The sequence below is a fragment of the Bombyx mandarina genome, chromosome 22 (genome assembly GCF_030267445.1).
Source record: "Bombyx mandarina strain Sakado chromosome 22, ASM3026744v2".
NCBI lineage: Eukaryota > Metazoa > Arthropoda > Insecta > Lepidoptera > Bombycidae > Bombyx > Bombyx mandarina.
This window is the reverse complement of record NC_143228.1, coordinates 12,218,887-12,236,701: the sequence shown is the minus strand read 5'-3', so window position 1 is coordinate 12,236,701 and position 17,815 is coordinate 12,218,887. Positions and strand designations below refer to the sequence as shown.

At 38.0% G+C, this 17,815-nt stretch overlaps 1 protein-coding gene across 1 annotated transcript; it reads left to right on the top strand.

Moving 5' to 3' along the window:
- Positions 1-1,360: 1,360 nt before the first annotated feature.
- On the top strand, positions 1,361-13,742 carry LOC114247566 (cytochrome P450 4V2-like). The gene is made up of 9 exons (XM_089737164.1): positions 1,361-1,658; positions 2,834-2,944; positions 7,244-7,429; positions 7,967-8,163; positions 10,037-10,106; positions 11,285-11,486; positions 11,792-11,943; positions 12,717-12,902; positions 13,127-13,742. Exons 1-9 carry the CDS (start codon positions 1,574-1,576, stop codon positions 13,300-13,302), a joined length of 1,365 nt encoding a protein of 454 aa, XP_089593290.1. The 5' UTR covers positions 1,361-1,573; the 3' UTR covers positions 13,303-13,742.
- Positions 13,743-17,815: the final 4,073 nt, after the last annotated feature.

Genomic DNA, 17,815 nt, shown 5'->3' with positions numbered 1-17,815 from the left:
ATTTGTATTAACACTTAGGAACGCTTTAAAATTCTCAATTCACTTCTTCCGCTTCGCTTCAGGTGATCCGTTCGCTGTTTCGGTTCGGGCAGATCCGATTACTAACTGACTTCGTGCCATCTCTGTAACGCCTTTGGAGTAGATCCCTAGATTTATCGAGTACATTTTGGACAAGGCGAGTAGCTTTGATGTGTGTTTCGACTATCTGACAATAGATGGCGTTGTACTTCTCGAGCGTTCTCGATGTTACTAGTTCCTTTGATTTTCGTTTCTGCTATTCGGCGATAGATGGCGTAACTCCTACCGGTGTAACATTAATAACCCGACCACGACGGGGCAAAAAAGCCGCTGTCGCCCGAAACATGTCTTGTCAGATCGCCCGGATTCACTCTCGGTGCTTTTAGGACCCTAAAGCATCGGTTACTGCTCTCGTCGAACTGGTGGACGGGCGAACTAACACATAGACCCAGTCCACTGAGTTTCTCGCCGGACCTTCTGAGTGGGTCGCGATTCCGATCCGGTGGTAGATTCTGCGAAGCACTGTTTTTGCTAGGACTAGTGTTAAAAAAATCTCTCAGATTGAGCCCGTGAGCTTGCCTGCCCCTCCGGGCGTAGCTGGAATAGCCTCTTAGGCTACCAGAGAATAGGTAGGGAAAAAAAGTTAATACAATACAGAGGTGGAACGAAGGTCGAAATCGTTTATGTAAAACAGGCATTTATAACCGAGAATTCACATACTTCAATTACACTATTAAACGAACTTTATTCAAAGTAGTCGTACGTGAATTGCGTAAAAGTATTTTTTTTGGGTATTATAGAAGTCGCTACATTTTCAGTAGAAAATGTTTGTGATTTTACTAATAGTACTTGTCCTCGGCTGGTTTTCGGTGTTCAGGTACAGACGAAGGAATATGTACAAGCTGGCAGCGGCTATCCCAGATGTGGACGAGCGAATACCATTATTAGGTATCGCCCACAAATTCACTGGCAACACAGAGGGTGAGTTTTACTTGTAAAGTGTCCCAGTTAGTGCTGTATTTTGTTAATGCTACAGACTTTTTTGGAACGAAGTTCCTTATGGGACGATGCGGAGGAGTACCCTAACCAAGAAAAAACGTCCGTAACGTAAGATTTTTCTATTTAGTTTGTTATCAACAGATGTCGCTGCACGTAAATTCAACAATTCCTGAATCGCGGTGACGAGACGCTACACAGATGATAGACGTTCTCGTATTTCTCTTCCGAAAGTATACTTACCTGGCGTAAGAGATACCGCGATCATGGAGGCAGTTCCCCCTCCCCCAGGGCGAGGCTGCTACATTGCACTGCAGAGTGGCTGACCCTTGCGATTATTTTTATTTTTATCAATAAAAAAATCATGATAAAAAATATATACCCGAATAACTATTTTCTTTATACCTCGAATAGAACTTAAAATTAATATTTTTATAATAAGGAACTTCGTTCCTATCCGGTGTCCCACGACACCACACATATTTTTTTTCCAAAAATTATTTTCTATTTTATTTTTCAATAATGATCTATTAATACATTTATTATTGTTGTAGAAATAATGACGGTACTTCAAAAACACAGTTATAACTCTATGAAGCATAACGGCCTAACGAAAGGCTGGTTGGGTCACGTTCTTTACTTTGGTAAGTTGATGCTTATACTCCGTTATTCTAATACTATTAGCATTTCACACTAATATTATATATATGTATGTATATATAATCTATTTTATTAATTATTTCATTTAAATGTTGTCGTATTTCCGCGCGTTCTAATGTCCACGGCTCGAACGTAAAATGATTCTATCTCTTTTGTCCGTAAGTAGATTTTGTAGGTTTGTATGATACTAACTTGTCTGATGCTGACATGTTTTGTTTGTCACTTGTAGCAGATAGAAAGGCTAGTTTGGAATATCTAAAAGTTGATTTAGTCCGATGAGTATTATTATTATAACAATATGTGCTTTGTGTTGCTTTTTTTTGTTTTTTTTTAATTTTTTTTATCTAAACTTAAATTTCTAAATTTCCTTTTTTTTTCATTCTCTACTTATATGTAATTTTGATGGTGGAAACATGTTTGTTTAGTGTTTTAACAATTTTTTAAAATATTATATGTTTATTTTCTACTGTTGGTTTCCCAAATAAATAAGTTTGTTCTGGTTGGAAATGTGAGTTCAATTATTATTTTCTTTGAGAATATGCTTGCTCCTATCACTTAGATTTATAATGACGATATGTCATGGCTGCACTTTTGAATATAATGTTAAACATAAACTACAGTTGTGCATTTCTTCCTTTTAATAAACAGAAAATGTCTTATCTATAATTTCATAAGTTTAATACTATATAGTATTATTATCTATTTGTAGTAATATATTCTACAAATAAATTATATATTATACTATACTTAAAATTTCGTTTCCGATGCGGAAGCGGATTAAATCTATTAAAAGCAACATCAACTTAAAATCATCATCATTTTACCTAATGTTTTAGCATGTTTGCTTGGAAATATGGATGGATACTAATCATAAACCATTATGATTATTTTGATATGGGCAAAAGCTTTCTATTTCTGCCGTGAAGCAGTAATGCGTTTCGGCTTGAAGGGTGGGGCAGCCGTTGTAACTATACTGAGACCTTAGAACTTATATCTCAAGGTGGGTGGCGCATTTGCGTTGTAAATGTCTATGGGCTCCAGTAACACTTAACACCAGGTGGGCTGTGAGGTCGTCCACTCATCTAAACAATAAAAAAAACCAAATTCATATTATGTTATCATTCTAGAAAAACAGTTTTCCGTTTTTTTTTATATTTAGCGTTATTGAACCCTGTTGATATGGAGGTGGTTCTCAAGACATGTTTGGAGAAAGACGATTTACACAGATTCATGAGAGTTGTAATCGGTTACGGCGGAATTTTCGCACCAGGTATGTTTGTACAATAGATATCGTGTTACGTATTTTTGTTTTTGTTGCTTCGATACATCGGAGCAATATAATAATTTCTTCTCACTCATCGTATTTAATTTTCAACACTAATTTTCTTTATTTTTTTTACCAAATAAGGTTGTTCACTTTCCTTTGTGACTTTATCAACTAAGCCTTTTCAGTTACTTCATTATCTTGGTAATCAGTTTTAATTACTTATAACAATTCAAATACAAGATATTGTTATTCATTTTACCGACATATACACCGTGATAATTGTCAAAAATACGTTTGAAGGTAATTCAGAAACTGCATCGATTTGCACCACCCTAATTAATTCAGTATCATTTAAATACGTCTCTGCACAGTTTTCCATCAGGCTTGGAACAGATGTCCATGATTCAATCGACTGTGCCGTGAGAATTGCAATCCTCAAAAAGGAGAGAACAATTGAGGAGGCGAAGCAGAAGGAGCTAAGTGTAATGGTCCACATAAAACGGCACAAAATCAAGATGTTCTCCTGTACCTAGTCAGGTCATAAATTCTGTCACATGTTTAATGTAAAATAATTGAAACAAGTTTATTCATTATGTAACCATTCATATACCAAAATGAACTTAACAAAACATAGATTCTTATGACACTAAAGTTTATTCAAAATGACCTCCGTGATTTTGAATACAGGCCTTCAATCTGCGCGGCCAGTCGTCTATCGCAGCACGAACGAGGTCCATGTCAATATCGGCGGCTGCCTTAATCAAGGATGTCTTGAGTGACTCCAAATTGGGATGAGGCTTTGAGCACGCCTTTTCCTCCAAGTGTTTCCATATCTTGTAATCTAACGGATTCAAATCTGGACTGTAGGAGGGCTAGTCTTCGTGCCGGATGAAGTCGATTTCACGCGCCGCCAGCCAGTCTTGTGTGCTCTTCGCTCTATGAGCTGGCGCCGAATCTTGTTGGAATACCCAGTGCCTGTTATTGAACATGGTATGAGAAACAGGTTCCACAAGGTTCGTCAGGACTGTATTTTGATACACAACTGCATTCGTTTTTACACCTTTCTCACAAAAATGTACCTCTGTTAAGCCCCAATAAGAAACTCCCAACCATACCATAAGCGAGGATGGAAAATGACCTCGTTGGACACGCGGAATACGGTTGCTCGCTTCTTCACTACTGTGTGCGTACACCTTAGCATTTTGTTTGTTGTAGCTCTCTTCTACGGTAAAAATTTTTTCATCCGAAAAAAGAATTTCCCGATATTTTTTTCCCGCGTACCGCTTCAACAAAACGCGGCATCTCTTCAGTCTCAGGTCCATTAGACGAGCATTCAAACGATGTCCTGTTTTTCTTCGATATGCCCGAAGCCCTAAGTCTTCATTTAACACCCTTTTTACCGTGGTTCTGCTTAACCCCATCTGAAGGGCCAACAGTTTCTGCTTACGTTTGGGATTTCTTTGAATTCGCGCCTTCACAGCTTTTATCACTGCTGGAGTCCTAACAGACCGAGGGCGACCACTTCTTGACCTGTCATCTACACTAGAGTCTTCATTGTACCGTTTGATGGTACGATAAACGAATCTTTTGGTTATATTCAAATTTTTCAGTATGTTAAAAATTTTAATTGGTGCGTAACCGCAACGATGCTATGCAATAACTGCAACACGGCCTTCTTTAAGCGTCCACTCCATATTTAAAAATGAGTAAAATTCTAAAAAATTCTACATTTTTATTTTCATGAATAATTCGAAATTCGAATTCAATAAACTTTTTTGTGGCCAGCATTCTAAAAGAAAAGTTTTTACTGTGTGACAATACTTATGACCTGACTAGGTATTTTTTTTGCAATTAAGATTACTTAGGCATAATAAGTCTGACAAAACTTGATTTATTGAATTTACTGAACTTATTTAGTAAGACGCAATGACTTAATGCGTAACAAAAAGTAAGAATACTTCTGTATTGTATCAATCAGTTTCAATATATTATTATATATTACATATATTAAAGTCCTACGGTACTAATTTTATTCTCTACCATGAAGTTGTTCAAACTTTGGACAAAGTGGAATTTTGATGGCACATGGTTTGGTAAGTACGGTGGATGGCGCAAAACTTTCAACTCTAGCTCTTGTAGGTTAGAGACCGTCTGTTGTGCGCGGACAAGCGATAAGCCAAGTCTGGCTGGAGATTCAGAAGCTCATCTATCATGTGTCGTCCTAGTAAACATCCACGGTAATGCGGGTGTCATTTGGGAAGAAGTTATGATGAATTATATTGGCATTAGACAACGAAACAGTGAACATGATTAATGCTTAATGCGTTCGTCGCGCTGGAAATCGTTCAATTTTCAATTCGAGCAGTACCCACTTATAATTTTCTAACCTTATTAATTTGACGAAGATACACCAATAGTGTTTATATAATTTGAATAATAAGGCCGTGTCGTCAGCGAAAAAGGTTAACTGGGTTAGTGGTGACCGGGGAATATCATTATAAATAAGCTAAAAAGGAGCGGAGAGAAGACGGAGCTTTGCAGAACTCCGGCCTTGAGAGGTCGCGAGGAGCTGGTCCCTAGACTCGATATCGAAAAGAGCGGTTCGACAAGAAGTCCCGTATAATGAGCACGAGACTGTCCGGCACACGCATGTTGAATAGTTTGAAGATCAAACCGTTGTGCCAAACTTTGTCGACCGCTTTTGCGACGTTGATGAAGAGAGTTCCCGTGTAGAACGGTTTACGTCGGTCAATCCCAACGAGAATGTGCTCTGTGAGGCGATGCATCTGTTGTATGCATGAGTGCTTAGAGTGGATCCCGAATTGTTCATCGATAAGAATGCCCTTGAATGAAATAACGTCTCTGAGGTGATTGTAGAGCAGATGCTTGTATAGTTTGCCTAGAGAGATGTAGAGGCTAATAGGGCGGTAACTCGTCGGATGGTTTTATGATTTACTGGATTTATCTATGCTGAGAACGTCCGCTTTTTTCCACACCGCGGGAAAGATGCTATTCGTCATAGCAGGATGGAAAATAGATGCCAATATCACGATGAGTTGGGGGGGTAAAAATTTGATAATGCGAGGGGCCTTGCGAGGCTGTAGGTCTTCGGTGATGTCTCTTCATCGGGGTAATGGGGGGTCACGCGTCCGAGTGTGGCAAAAAGGCTCTGCGTTCGACCTCGCTGCCTACTAATTTTATTTAAACGGGGTCCACGGATTGAGTGCTGGAGGTACACTGGGTTTGTAGTCCGAGAGAGGGCATTGTTACTATCGTATCCAATACGAGAGTCTTTGGCCTCTGTGAGGAGGCAGTCTCCTCAAGGTGATGGTCACGGGGCGACTTGAGGCGGTCGAGGTTGCGCCGCACGCTACCGTCACTAGCGCGCTGGCACCCGGAGGATGGGACGGCGCGTCGTCTGCTGCGGATGCCGAACATACTGTGGAAGAGCGACCCGGTCGGTGGTGTATCGTGTTCCGTTTTTCTTACCCAGCGAGGTATCCCGGAACACCAGCGGCATCGCCCAGGCCGCCGTACCGCGGAGACTGGCTTTATTGGTCGTCGACTATCGCCATGACGACCCATCGGTCGGGCGTCCTGGGGGTGGCGCCGCGAGTCTGGTTGTAGATTGATCGCGGGAACCCCCTACTCTGAGCGGGTTCTGACCCTGGGCGGAAATCGGACGTCGAATGTAAGAGTGCAGGGGAGTCGCTTAGTGCGGTAGGAACCTAAAAATATCCTTGGGCCCGCGGTTCGCAATCGCGGATCAGTCCCACATACTCACGGGCCCCCTAGGCGAACGTACGACCTCGTAGGAGGTAGGACCCCCGGCCCGAAAAAAGAACAAAAATGGGTCAATTTTTTGATCACGCAAATAATCACAAACTTGATGACTTGGATTTATTGGAGCTGTTTGTGTAACATTGCTACTGTGTGACAGAACTCGAATTCCGTAATTTCTCGTAGTTTTTTATCCAAATTGCTGAAACAATAATACACGTGTAGTGAAAACAAAACACTAATCAATAAACATTGACTGAATTTTAAAATTTAATTCTAATTTTTCAAAATTGAAATTCATTTGAATTTAGAATTGATTGCCAGCCATAAATAAATTAATTACTTTTCAAAGGTCATTATTGTAAAACGACAACATCATAGGTAGAAAATTATTTTCATTCTAAGACTTACACCTATGCAGAGTGATTTTAGTTTCTAAAATCCCAGATAACCATTATATTACGATTATCAGAATAGCTTCTACATCATTCTCAAATAAATGATTATCGCATTAAATTTTAGTTTCCATATGGCGAAGACGTCGGAAAATTATGGTGCCAGCCTTCAGTCCCAAAATAGTTCAGAGTTTTGTAGGAATAGTCTCCGCGCAAAGTGAGAAGCTTGCTTCAAATTTGGGTAAATGTGTCGGCAAGGGGAAGTTCAGCTCATGGCCTTTTCTAAGCGCTTACACATTGGACTCTATCTGTGGCAAGTTACAGTTTAAATTGAATTGTTTTATATTATTTTATATGAGGTGAGGTGTCTTTAGAAGCAATTAAATCTGTTCTACTATTTGTAGAAGCGGTAGCTTAATGGCACAATTTAGTGTTAAGTAGTGGAATTCGTATTAATGTTATTGACATTTTTGAAGTTGTACTTCTTTAGGCGCGTTATGAAAAATTGATGAGAGTGAAATTTTACGATGCGCGCGCACCGTGACACAAAATTAACAGAAATGAAGTTGCCCACTAAATCGCTCATTACAATACGACCGACGTAACTTGGCGAGTATGAATATAGCCGCAGGTGAACTTTCGCGCATGTACATTCGCAAAAAAAGGTGTTATTAGTATTCATTTTTTAGTAATATAAATGACAAAATTATTATTTAATATAATTCATACTAAATATTATTAAATTATTAACGTTAAATATTAATTATTAATTATTTAATATATAAAAAAAAGAAATAAATTTAATAAAAATAAAGTATAACTTCTTCCGCGCACGCATTTTTTTCTTCAGAAACGGCAATGGGTGTAAAGGTCAATGCACAAGGGGATAATGATTCAAATTTCTTGAAATCTTTGAATCGTATGCTTAATATTGTCTGTATGAGGATATTTCATTTGTGGCTGCAACCGAGCTGGCTATTTAAGCTTTTTCCTGTCTTTCATGAGCACCAGAAGTATAAAAAATTGCTACACGATTTTGTTGATGAGGTAAGTAGAACTAAAATGTTTCATTGGTTCCGAGCTTAGGGCGAGGTCGAGACGGCGAGGTTAGGCCGTTTATTCAAAGTTGGTTTTTATGCCACGTACTGAGACTGAGATGGGAGAGGAACCGCACTGAGCCTGTTCTAAAACCAAGCTTTTTTTCTCATTGGGACTGGTTTCGGCATCAGAGCTCTCTCTCTCAGTAATAGAGACAGCTCTCAGTAACAGGCGGATGAGCCGCCGGGACCCGGCGCCGCCTCCGCTTAGCCCATCTGACCTATTAAATTAAAGTTAATAATGTGGCTTCTAATAGGAACTCTTAGACCTTGAGAAATCAACGAACCCTTCTGGTAATTGTTCAGGTATTATTCCCCAAAGAAGAATTAAGCCTGTCTTTGGGTCTTGGCGCAGCGTTCCTGTCGATGCTCCTATTCTTCATATCCTTCATGGGGTTCCATGGGGCTTCGACGAGATCTCAATTTTCACTATTCATGGTGAGTGCTAGTGTTAGTATTTATGGTGGTTATTGTCGGGCTGATGGTGCCGCTGACTGCTGGGCCCAGGGTTGCTAGCTACCACCACCGCATCAGGGAGACCTTTGTGCGACGTACAGTTTTGCTTGCTCTTAACGCGTTGTTTTTTTTTAATTGCCCTTGCAGGCAGACGAGCATACGGCCCACCAGATGGTGAGTTGTTACCGTCGCCCATAGTCTTCAGCAATGCCAGGGGCAGAGCCAAGCCGCTGCCTAACGCTTAATACTCTCCACAAGCCTCGTTTGAAGAAGGACATGTCATAGCGCTCGGGAAACACCGTGGAGGGGAGCTCATTCCATAGCCGGATGGTACGTGGCAAAAAAGACCTCTGGAAACGCACTGTGGATGACCGCAGTGGCTCCAGGTACTTAGTATGGATGAACTCTACTCCGGTGGCGGGCGGTGAGTGCTCAAAATCAAAATATACCGTACTAGCAACCCGCCCTCGCTTCGCTTCGGAAACATAAAATTTTATAATTGATAGCCGAGTCCCGAGATGTTACCCGCGGTTATTGTCGTATCGCGGGTGACACCGCGGGTGAGACCGCGGGGCGACGCATATTAGAAACCTCAAAAATAACAGTATTTCTCCACTATTTAATGGATGTTGATGATGGAAGTTGTCGTGGCCTAAAGAATAAGACGTCCGGTGCATTCGTATCGAGCGATGCACCGGTGTTCGAATCTCGCTGGCGGGTACCAATTTTTCTTATGAAATACGTACTCAACAAATGTTCACGATTGACTTCCACGGTGAAGGAATAACATCGTGCAATAAAAATCAAACCCGCAAAATTATAATTTGCGTAATTACTGGTGGTAGGACCACTTGTGAGTCCGCACGGGTAGGTACCACCGCCCCGCCTATTTCTGCCGTGAAGCAGTAATGCGTTTCGGTTTGAAGGGTGGGGCAGCCGTTGTGACTATACTGAGACCTTAGAACTATATCTCAAGGTGTGTGGCGCATTTACATTGTAGATGTCTATGGGCTCCAGTAACCACTTAACACCAGATGGGCTGTGAGCTCGTCCACACATCTAAGCAATAAAAAAAAAAAAAAAAAAGTTCGATCTTATACGCTTAATATAGGGAGGGAGACTTTTCACATTACGATTATTGATATAGTGTGGTATGGTATATAAAATAGGTTGAAAAAAGAAAAATATTAAAGTGGTAACCACTCACCATCAGGTGGGCCGTATGCTAGTCTGCCTACAAGGGCAATAAAATAATGATTTATATTTACAATTTATGATATTGCAATAAATATGCAAGATTAGATTGAAATTGATGTCGCGATTTCTACTACTCTGCGATCACCGCTACAAATAATGTTTATTTATAGGCAATACAAAAAAAAAGAGAAGAAATTAGGACAGAAAATAATTCTGGCACAAAAGTTGATTATAAGTATGGTACGTACACTGCTGTTTATTTTTCCCCCTATCTAATCGTTGGTAGCCTAAGGGGCTATTGAACTACTCACGGAAGCATTAATTATTATCATTTGAAATGAATAAAATTATTTTTCAAGTACCCAATTAATACAATTAATTCCTGAGTAGTTATCTAGTCTTCTAGCATGTTAAAAAAATGAGTTGTTGATTTGGTGAATAAACTCATGGTCCACCTGTCTTTAAATAGTAAGGAAACCCATAGAAATCACAACATGAGTGCCGCGACGTATCTTTAGCCATAATGTCATTATATAGTATTACGGTTATTACACCAGCAGTACCAGCTTTCATATAAAAAATAATCATCGAAATCGTTTACCCTCGAAAAGTTCCGAGTATACATTAAAAATATACTCAAATTGGAAAATCTTCTCCTTTTCTGATGTCGACTAACTAATAGAAAAGTATTGGAAATCTCAAAACTGTCACGGTAGTAGAAGGACTGCATTCAAAATAAGCACATGAAATAACCTGTTTTTTTTTGTTTGTAAATTTAACTACGCTTGTTTCTCTGTTAATATTTTCTACAAACATCAAAAGTCAAACAGTTTGTTTAAGGAAGTGTTTGTGTTCGAACTTTTGTGACAAAACCAAACTACATACATAGTTATATTTAATAATACAAAATGTCTGCTCGAACTGTGACTAATCATCTCGTTCTTTGGTTACGTTTTTGTGTCATGAATTCAGAATTGTATGTCTTAAAAACATTCCATTGACAATTTTTGTACACGGGTGAGAGACTAAGGATTTAAGGACTTCGATGTTTCGAGTCGAAACATTCGTACTCAAAGCACTGACAATTAAAATGACACATAATAGAATTTCAATAGCTCTAATGCATTCTAAGAATATACAATTCCATGGGTACACCATGGAAGGTGTCTATGTAATGATTAACCTTCAGTATGAAACTGAGTATTATAATAAATAAATATATAAGTATGTTGATATCCACCAGACTTAAGATCATACCAAAGTAAGACATTTCTTGATCTCAACAAAATTAGGGTCAATAAAATAATATTAGTATTCTAACAAAAACGAAAATTGAGTTCAATAATTAAAATACTTTACAATAATTTAGTATGAAACTGTAAATATAAACAAATATATAATCATGTTAATTTCATCAGATCTAGGATCATACAAATGTAAGACATTTCTTGATCTCCTCATTACATTATCTGGAGCTGAAAAAGGTTATACTAACATTGAACTACGAGAAGAAGTGCTGACATTGACAGTGGCAGGTACAGACACGTCTGCAGTCGCCATTGGATTCACACTAGAGCTGTTATCAAAATATCCTGAAATACAGGAAAAAGTTTACAAAGAGTAAGTATCTTCGTAGTTAGGTATGGTCTGATAATTCTTATGAATTTATTCAGTTATTATTTAAAGGTACAAAACCGCTGGATAATGTGCAATGACATAGACAATATAAAAAGATATCAATAAATGTACAGATACTTGTATTCTTTATGATGTACAAATAGCGAAACAAAAGTTTTTTTCTTTGTATAAGATCCCGACAATATTTGTTCCAGAAATCGAAAAGAATTAACGTTTTTAATTGATGCATAAATTTTTATTAGACGTTTCATATTGTTGTTTCTAAGATACCTTTTGACTCTGTGTAGATTATGCGAAGTGTTCGGCGATTCGGAACGACCTTTAGTAAAGGAAGATTTAGAAAAAATGAAATATTTGGAGAGAGTTGTGAAGGAGTCGCTCAGATTATTCCCTCCAGTTCCGTTTATTATAAGAAAAGTTTTGGAAGATATTACGCTACGTAAGTAGATGAAGACATTTTTTTTTCGTCACGAATTGACTAAAAATCTATTGACTAGCATCACTCTCACTCTTTAGTTTTGAAATAGAAATAGAGACGGCGAATTCATTATTTGAGGGTTGATAATGCAGTATTCTCATTATAGCGTTATTCTTCTTTATTAATATGTTATTTTCTCGTCTCTCGTTCTAAATACTACTGAACTAGTCGTAAATTTTAACAGTACACATTTTGGTTTTTCTCGGCTCCTACTGTTTCTTACAATCCGTTGATATTACAATTTCTCGCATGAAAAAAGGACTAAAAAGTATTCTAGTACTTATATACATTAATGTAGAACTGCGATTAATTAAATATTAATTTAACTTTACAAATCGAATGAATTCATTTCTATCTGGTGAAAGTACCTCTGTAATGTGAATAGCACGAGCCTACTTAGGAATTAATGTTTGTAGTTGTAAGCATGCTATCGTCTAGGTAAATTTAAAAATTAACTTTAGAATTTGTCCTTTTCCTTGAGAGTGTTTTTGAGGTGGATGAGATCCAACTATTGGTTGGCAGACAGGGACTTTATGGGTATTACAACATCAACACCGTCTGTGGAAAACAAGGTCGAAGTCGTAAGCTTTTTATTTATAAAAATACAGCGGAAGTCCTTCGCGTACACAAAGCTGTACATAGCAAGTAGTAGCTGTCCTAAGATCGACCAGAATAATCGCAAGACTGGTTGAAAAATGTTCTTCAGCTCATTAATGGTATTAATCCCATTTTAGCATCCGGTAACGTTTTGCCTGCCGGTTCAGGAGTAGTGGTTTCTATCTGGGGAATTCACAGAGACCCAAAGTACTGGGGTCCAGAGGCGGAACACTTCGACCCAGACAGGTTTCTACCGGAGCGTTTTAATGTCGAACACCCGTGCTGCTACATGCCGTTCAGTAGCGGTCCTAGGAATTGCCTGGGTGAGTACCGTGCTCATACCAAGATATCCATGTCGTTAGAGCCTTCGCGCTTAACCTTCTCCTCTCCACGGAACAAGAAGTTCCTTGTTGTTGTGGTATCTTGACAGTTGCTTATGCCAGTGTTCAAGTTAACATATCAGTTACTATTTTTTTTAATTTAATTAAATTAATTTTGGTTGTATGAAGTTGTAACACGTGAATTGGTTCATTTTATATTTTCGCAGGTTATCAGTACGCAATGATTTCGATAAAGACTTCTTTATCTGCGATACTGCGGAGATACAAGGTAGTAGGTGAACCGGAGAAAGGTCCTGTTCCTCAAATTAGAGTCAAACTGGACATCATGATGAAGTCAGTGAACGGATGCCAGGTGGCTTTGGAGAGAAGGCCAACAAAATAGCATTGCGCGAACATGTACAATCGTAGATTGTCAACGCACAGTTAAAACGTAAAAATAGGGAAGTTATTATGGTATACCAAATATACATGAAAAAACTTCTAAATACTTTTTAAGAATTACATTTAAGTTTAGAGGCAAAACGTAGGATTTAAATAAGTTTTTTTTTGAGTTTTCTTAATAATACAAGTTGCTTTTCTGAGAGGTAATAAATACTTTGGTGTTTTTAAAATGGTACTAAATTTATTCAAATTATTGATTCATGTTTATTCTATTTAAATGTTTGATTAGGCAGTGACAAATATTAATATCCTAACATGTAAAATGTCAACGATGTATTTAAATCATTATTTAATCACGTATTATTGTATCATTGTTATTGTATTAGACAATATAATACAATAGAGAATAAAGTAATTAATAATTATTTTTTAATGCACCAACATCATTCTTTCGGATACGATAGTTTTTTTTTTGCCAGTGTCCCAATGACGCAATGCATCCGCGGGTCATTTTTTTATATTGCTTAGATGGTGGACAGCTCTCAGCCATCTGGTTTGATATGGCTACTAGAGCCTATAGAGAATAATAACATAAATGCAGCTACCTTGAGACATGAGTCCTGAGTTTCAACTTTTACATCGCAGCTGTTGCCCACCCTTCAAACCGAAATGCATTATTGCTTCTCGACTGAAATAAGCAGGGTGGTGGTACCTACCAGTGGGAGATCATAAGACGCTTTATCATCAGTAATCAAGCAGCCACGTGGAAGTTGTATGGAGTAATATTACATAAAGAAGACTCGCCACTCGTCCACTAGTCCAAGCAGTTAATTCCTATGCCGGAAAAGAAGACACGCGGATACATTGTCATTCAGTTGCCGTGGTTATTTGCTTGTCTATACCCTATATTTCTCAGAGAACGGTTCGACCGATTTGGCTTTGTCATTGTGTTCATAGCAGACAGAACTTAGCTTGTATAATTTCTATAAATTATAATAAAGTATAAAATAAATACTAGTATATACTTATAAGCAAATCGAATGAACTTTAACGTATTCGTTTTCTCATTCACACGGCACGATGTCCTGATTTTTATCGAATAGCAACCAAACAAGCGGTTAGTACCTACCTGATTTTTTTACCTCCTATCCTTGAAACGAGTAGGCGAGCTCACGTGGCTCAGCCTGGCTAGTTTGCTAACGCTAGCCGTAGCAAGGGCAGGCCTTCGCTCAATTTACTACTACTACTACTTCGCTGAAACTGAGTGGGCTGTGTCTGGTTTTTAATTTACCCACTGAGTTTCTCGCCGGATATTCTGAGTTGGTCACGTTTCCGATCCGGTGGTAGGTTCTGCGAAGCACTGCTCTTGCTAGGCTTAGTCTTAGCAACGTCGTCAGGTTTGAGCTCCGTGAGCTCACCTACTAGTTACGCTGAAATGGCCCCTCAGGGACATCAGCTTAGGTAGAGAGAAAAAACTCGTTCAGATGGTGACAAATTATCTACAATGGTAAGGTTTCAGGGGTAGATCAAATTAAAAACATGGGTAGAAATAGGGCTGCTATTATTTTTAGAGCATATAACGAGGCTTTCATTTAACTATTTGTCAGCAATTATTCCACGCTTTCAAGTTTCCAGGATGGGTGTCGTGAGATAAATTCGTATAGAATGGTCTCTTGAGGACCTAGTCTCATGGATTGAGTGTCGGTCTGTCCGAAACACCGTTATTAAAACCAGAAGATTGAATAAGAAGAAAAAATAGATGTAAAAACCGTCTGGGAACCGAGGGGTACAGTTGTTCAATCTTTTTGTGATTGTATTGATTGATTGTAGATCTTCACGACGATTTTAAATTAGTACTGAACGTAAGTATCTTAACGAAGCGTCAGAACGCTACTTTGACAAAGCGGCGCGACACGAAAACCCTCTTATCGTGGCCGCCGTTAATTACTTATTCGACCGCGACGGGGCAACCCAGAGCCGCTGTCGCCCGAAACATGTTTTGTCGGATCCCCCGGATTCACTCTCGGTGCCTTTAGGTCTCTCAAGCACCGGCCAACGTCCTCGTCAAACTCTTCGATTACGACAAAAAGCTCGGCGAGTTCTATTAATCAACCGAGTCTGTTTTTTTGTGCGAAAATAGTCACTCGTATTTATAATAGAAAGTGGGCGTAGCTTCGTCATGAATTCTTTCGAATACCATCTTAAGCAGTTATTGGCATGCGTAACATGAAGGAAATGGTGAATTTTAACTATTTTTATTATAATTATCTTCTATCAAGAAATAGTCTATCTAATCAATATTGATTAAACTTACCCGGTTTTTCTAAAAACATATTTCTAAATCTTTTAAATCATATATTTCTCTCCAGGTCTATTCCAGCCTCTTGGAAAACTAAATTAATAATCCCAATTCTAAAATCAGGCAAGGATCCGTCTCAATCTGGTTCATATAGACCTATTGCTCTCTCCAGTGTGCTAGCTAAAATTATGGAACACCTGATAAAAATCATTTGGGATGGATAGTTGAACACAGGTCTATTCTCCCTAATAGTCAGTTTGGCTTTAGACGAGGCTACGGTGTATTGGACAGACTGAGCCTCCTCACTTCAGATATTCGCGTTGCATTCTCTCAAAACCGTCATGTTATATCAGTTTATTACTTTATTACTAGATATTAAGTCTGCATACAAAATAATTTCCCTCCTAAGCCATCTCCTTTTAGTTCTACTATTTCAATTCGCTCAACTGACCGAAACGTTGGCCAATTAGATATTAGCGTCATAAAACTATACACCCTCTTGTCAACTCGTATAAGAACCTGCAAAATTAAGTTTTTCCAATTTCTCAAATTTATAAATAACCCGTCTCCTTTTACCTTTTGACTGCCTTGTATTTCGCCCCACAGCTTTTTTGAATATTGGGATTTATAAAGACTCCCCAGGTGCCAATTTACAATTTCCAAACATAGTCCAAATACAACGGCCTGATCATAGCATAGATCTGCCCATTAAGGTCGGCAAGTAGACAGATAAGTAATTACGTACCTAGTTTAAATTTCGCAACAAATTTGAAATTAAGTTTCATATTGCATGTATATTATGAATCTATACTAATATTATAAAGTTGAAGAGAATTTTTTTTTGTTTGAACGCGCTAATCTCAGGAACTACTGATCCGATTTGAAAAATTCTTTCACTTATCGAGGAAAGCTATAGGCAATATAACATCACGCTAACACTAATGCAGGCGGAGCACCAATAAATAATGTTTCAAAATCGGAATCTTCAAAGGCTTTGTCCTTTTTGAGAACTTCCACTGCGTGCGCTGCGGACACGGTTAAAGTTTCGCTAAAGTAATGTATGAGAAAATTGTTCCCCTTTAAAAGATCTAAAAAAAGTGCGCGACAGCATAATTATGTATTAGGGTCGGCTATAACATTTTTTATGCTAAACAAATTTGTTCTAAAATAAAACATTTTTTTTGAAGGTGTTTTTATAAAGATGATATTAATCCCTATCCAAATAAATACGTTATTCATTACAACATTGAAACACTAAAATCACTTCAAGATAGGCTTTGACAATTATAGAGCTTTCTGGATTTATTCAAGATCCCATCATCAGATCTTTATGCAAACAGGACCATTAGGGAAGTCTACCCTTTCATACAAAAAAAAAAAAGAATTATCAGAATCGGTTCAAGCATTTTCGAGCCATCGGTGAACATAGTACATAGATAAAAAATTATGATCGAATTGATAACTTCTTCTTTTGAATTCGGTTAAAAAGAGTGATTTTGATACCTTAAATAGCTCCTTAACAGTTTATTATTCAAAAATATTTTCACTTTCTACGTAAATGAAGTCGCGGATACAATTTTGCGTTATGCCAAAGTAACTCATCGTTTAGTTTACTTTAGTTACTTCCACAGTGTCATGTCCTATGGCATTTTGCTATGGGGCAATGCGGCCGATGTAGAAATGATATTTATTCTGCAGAAAAGAGCTATACGTGCCATTTATAACAAACATGCACTCAAGGGAATCCTTGAGCGAAAATTTTAAAGAAATTAAAGTTCTCACTATGCCATCCCAGTAAATTTTTGAAAATTTGATGTATGTTCGTAAACATATTGAGGAGTTTCCTAAAAAGTCGGACATACATAATAGAAATACTAGGAACAAACACAAACTTGTTGTGCCGATGAGTAGGTTACATAAGATACGAAATTCATTCGGGTGTTTGTGCGCCTGTACAACAAAATCCCACAAGATGTCCAGAACCTATATATACATAGGTTTAAGAAAACTATTAAAGAACATCTGTGCAATAAAGCTTACTATAAACTCAATGATTATCTAGAAGATTGCACAAAGTGGGAATGAGTTGCTCGCTCCAGGCATTTCAATATTGTAATAATTGTAACGTTATAATACTCATTGTAAAAATGAATATATAAAAAAAATCTAATATTTTTTTTTTAAATCTAATATTTAAAATAAATAAAAAAAGACA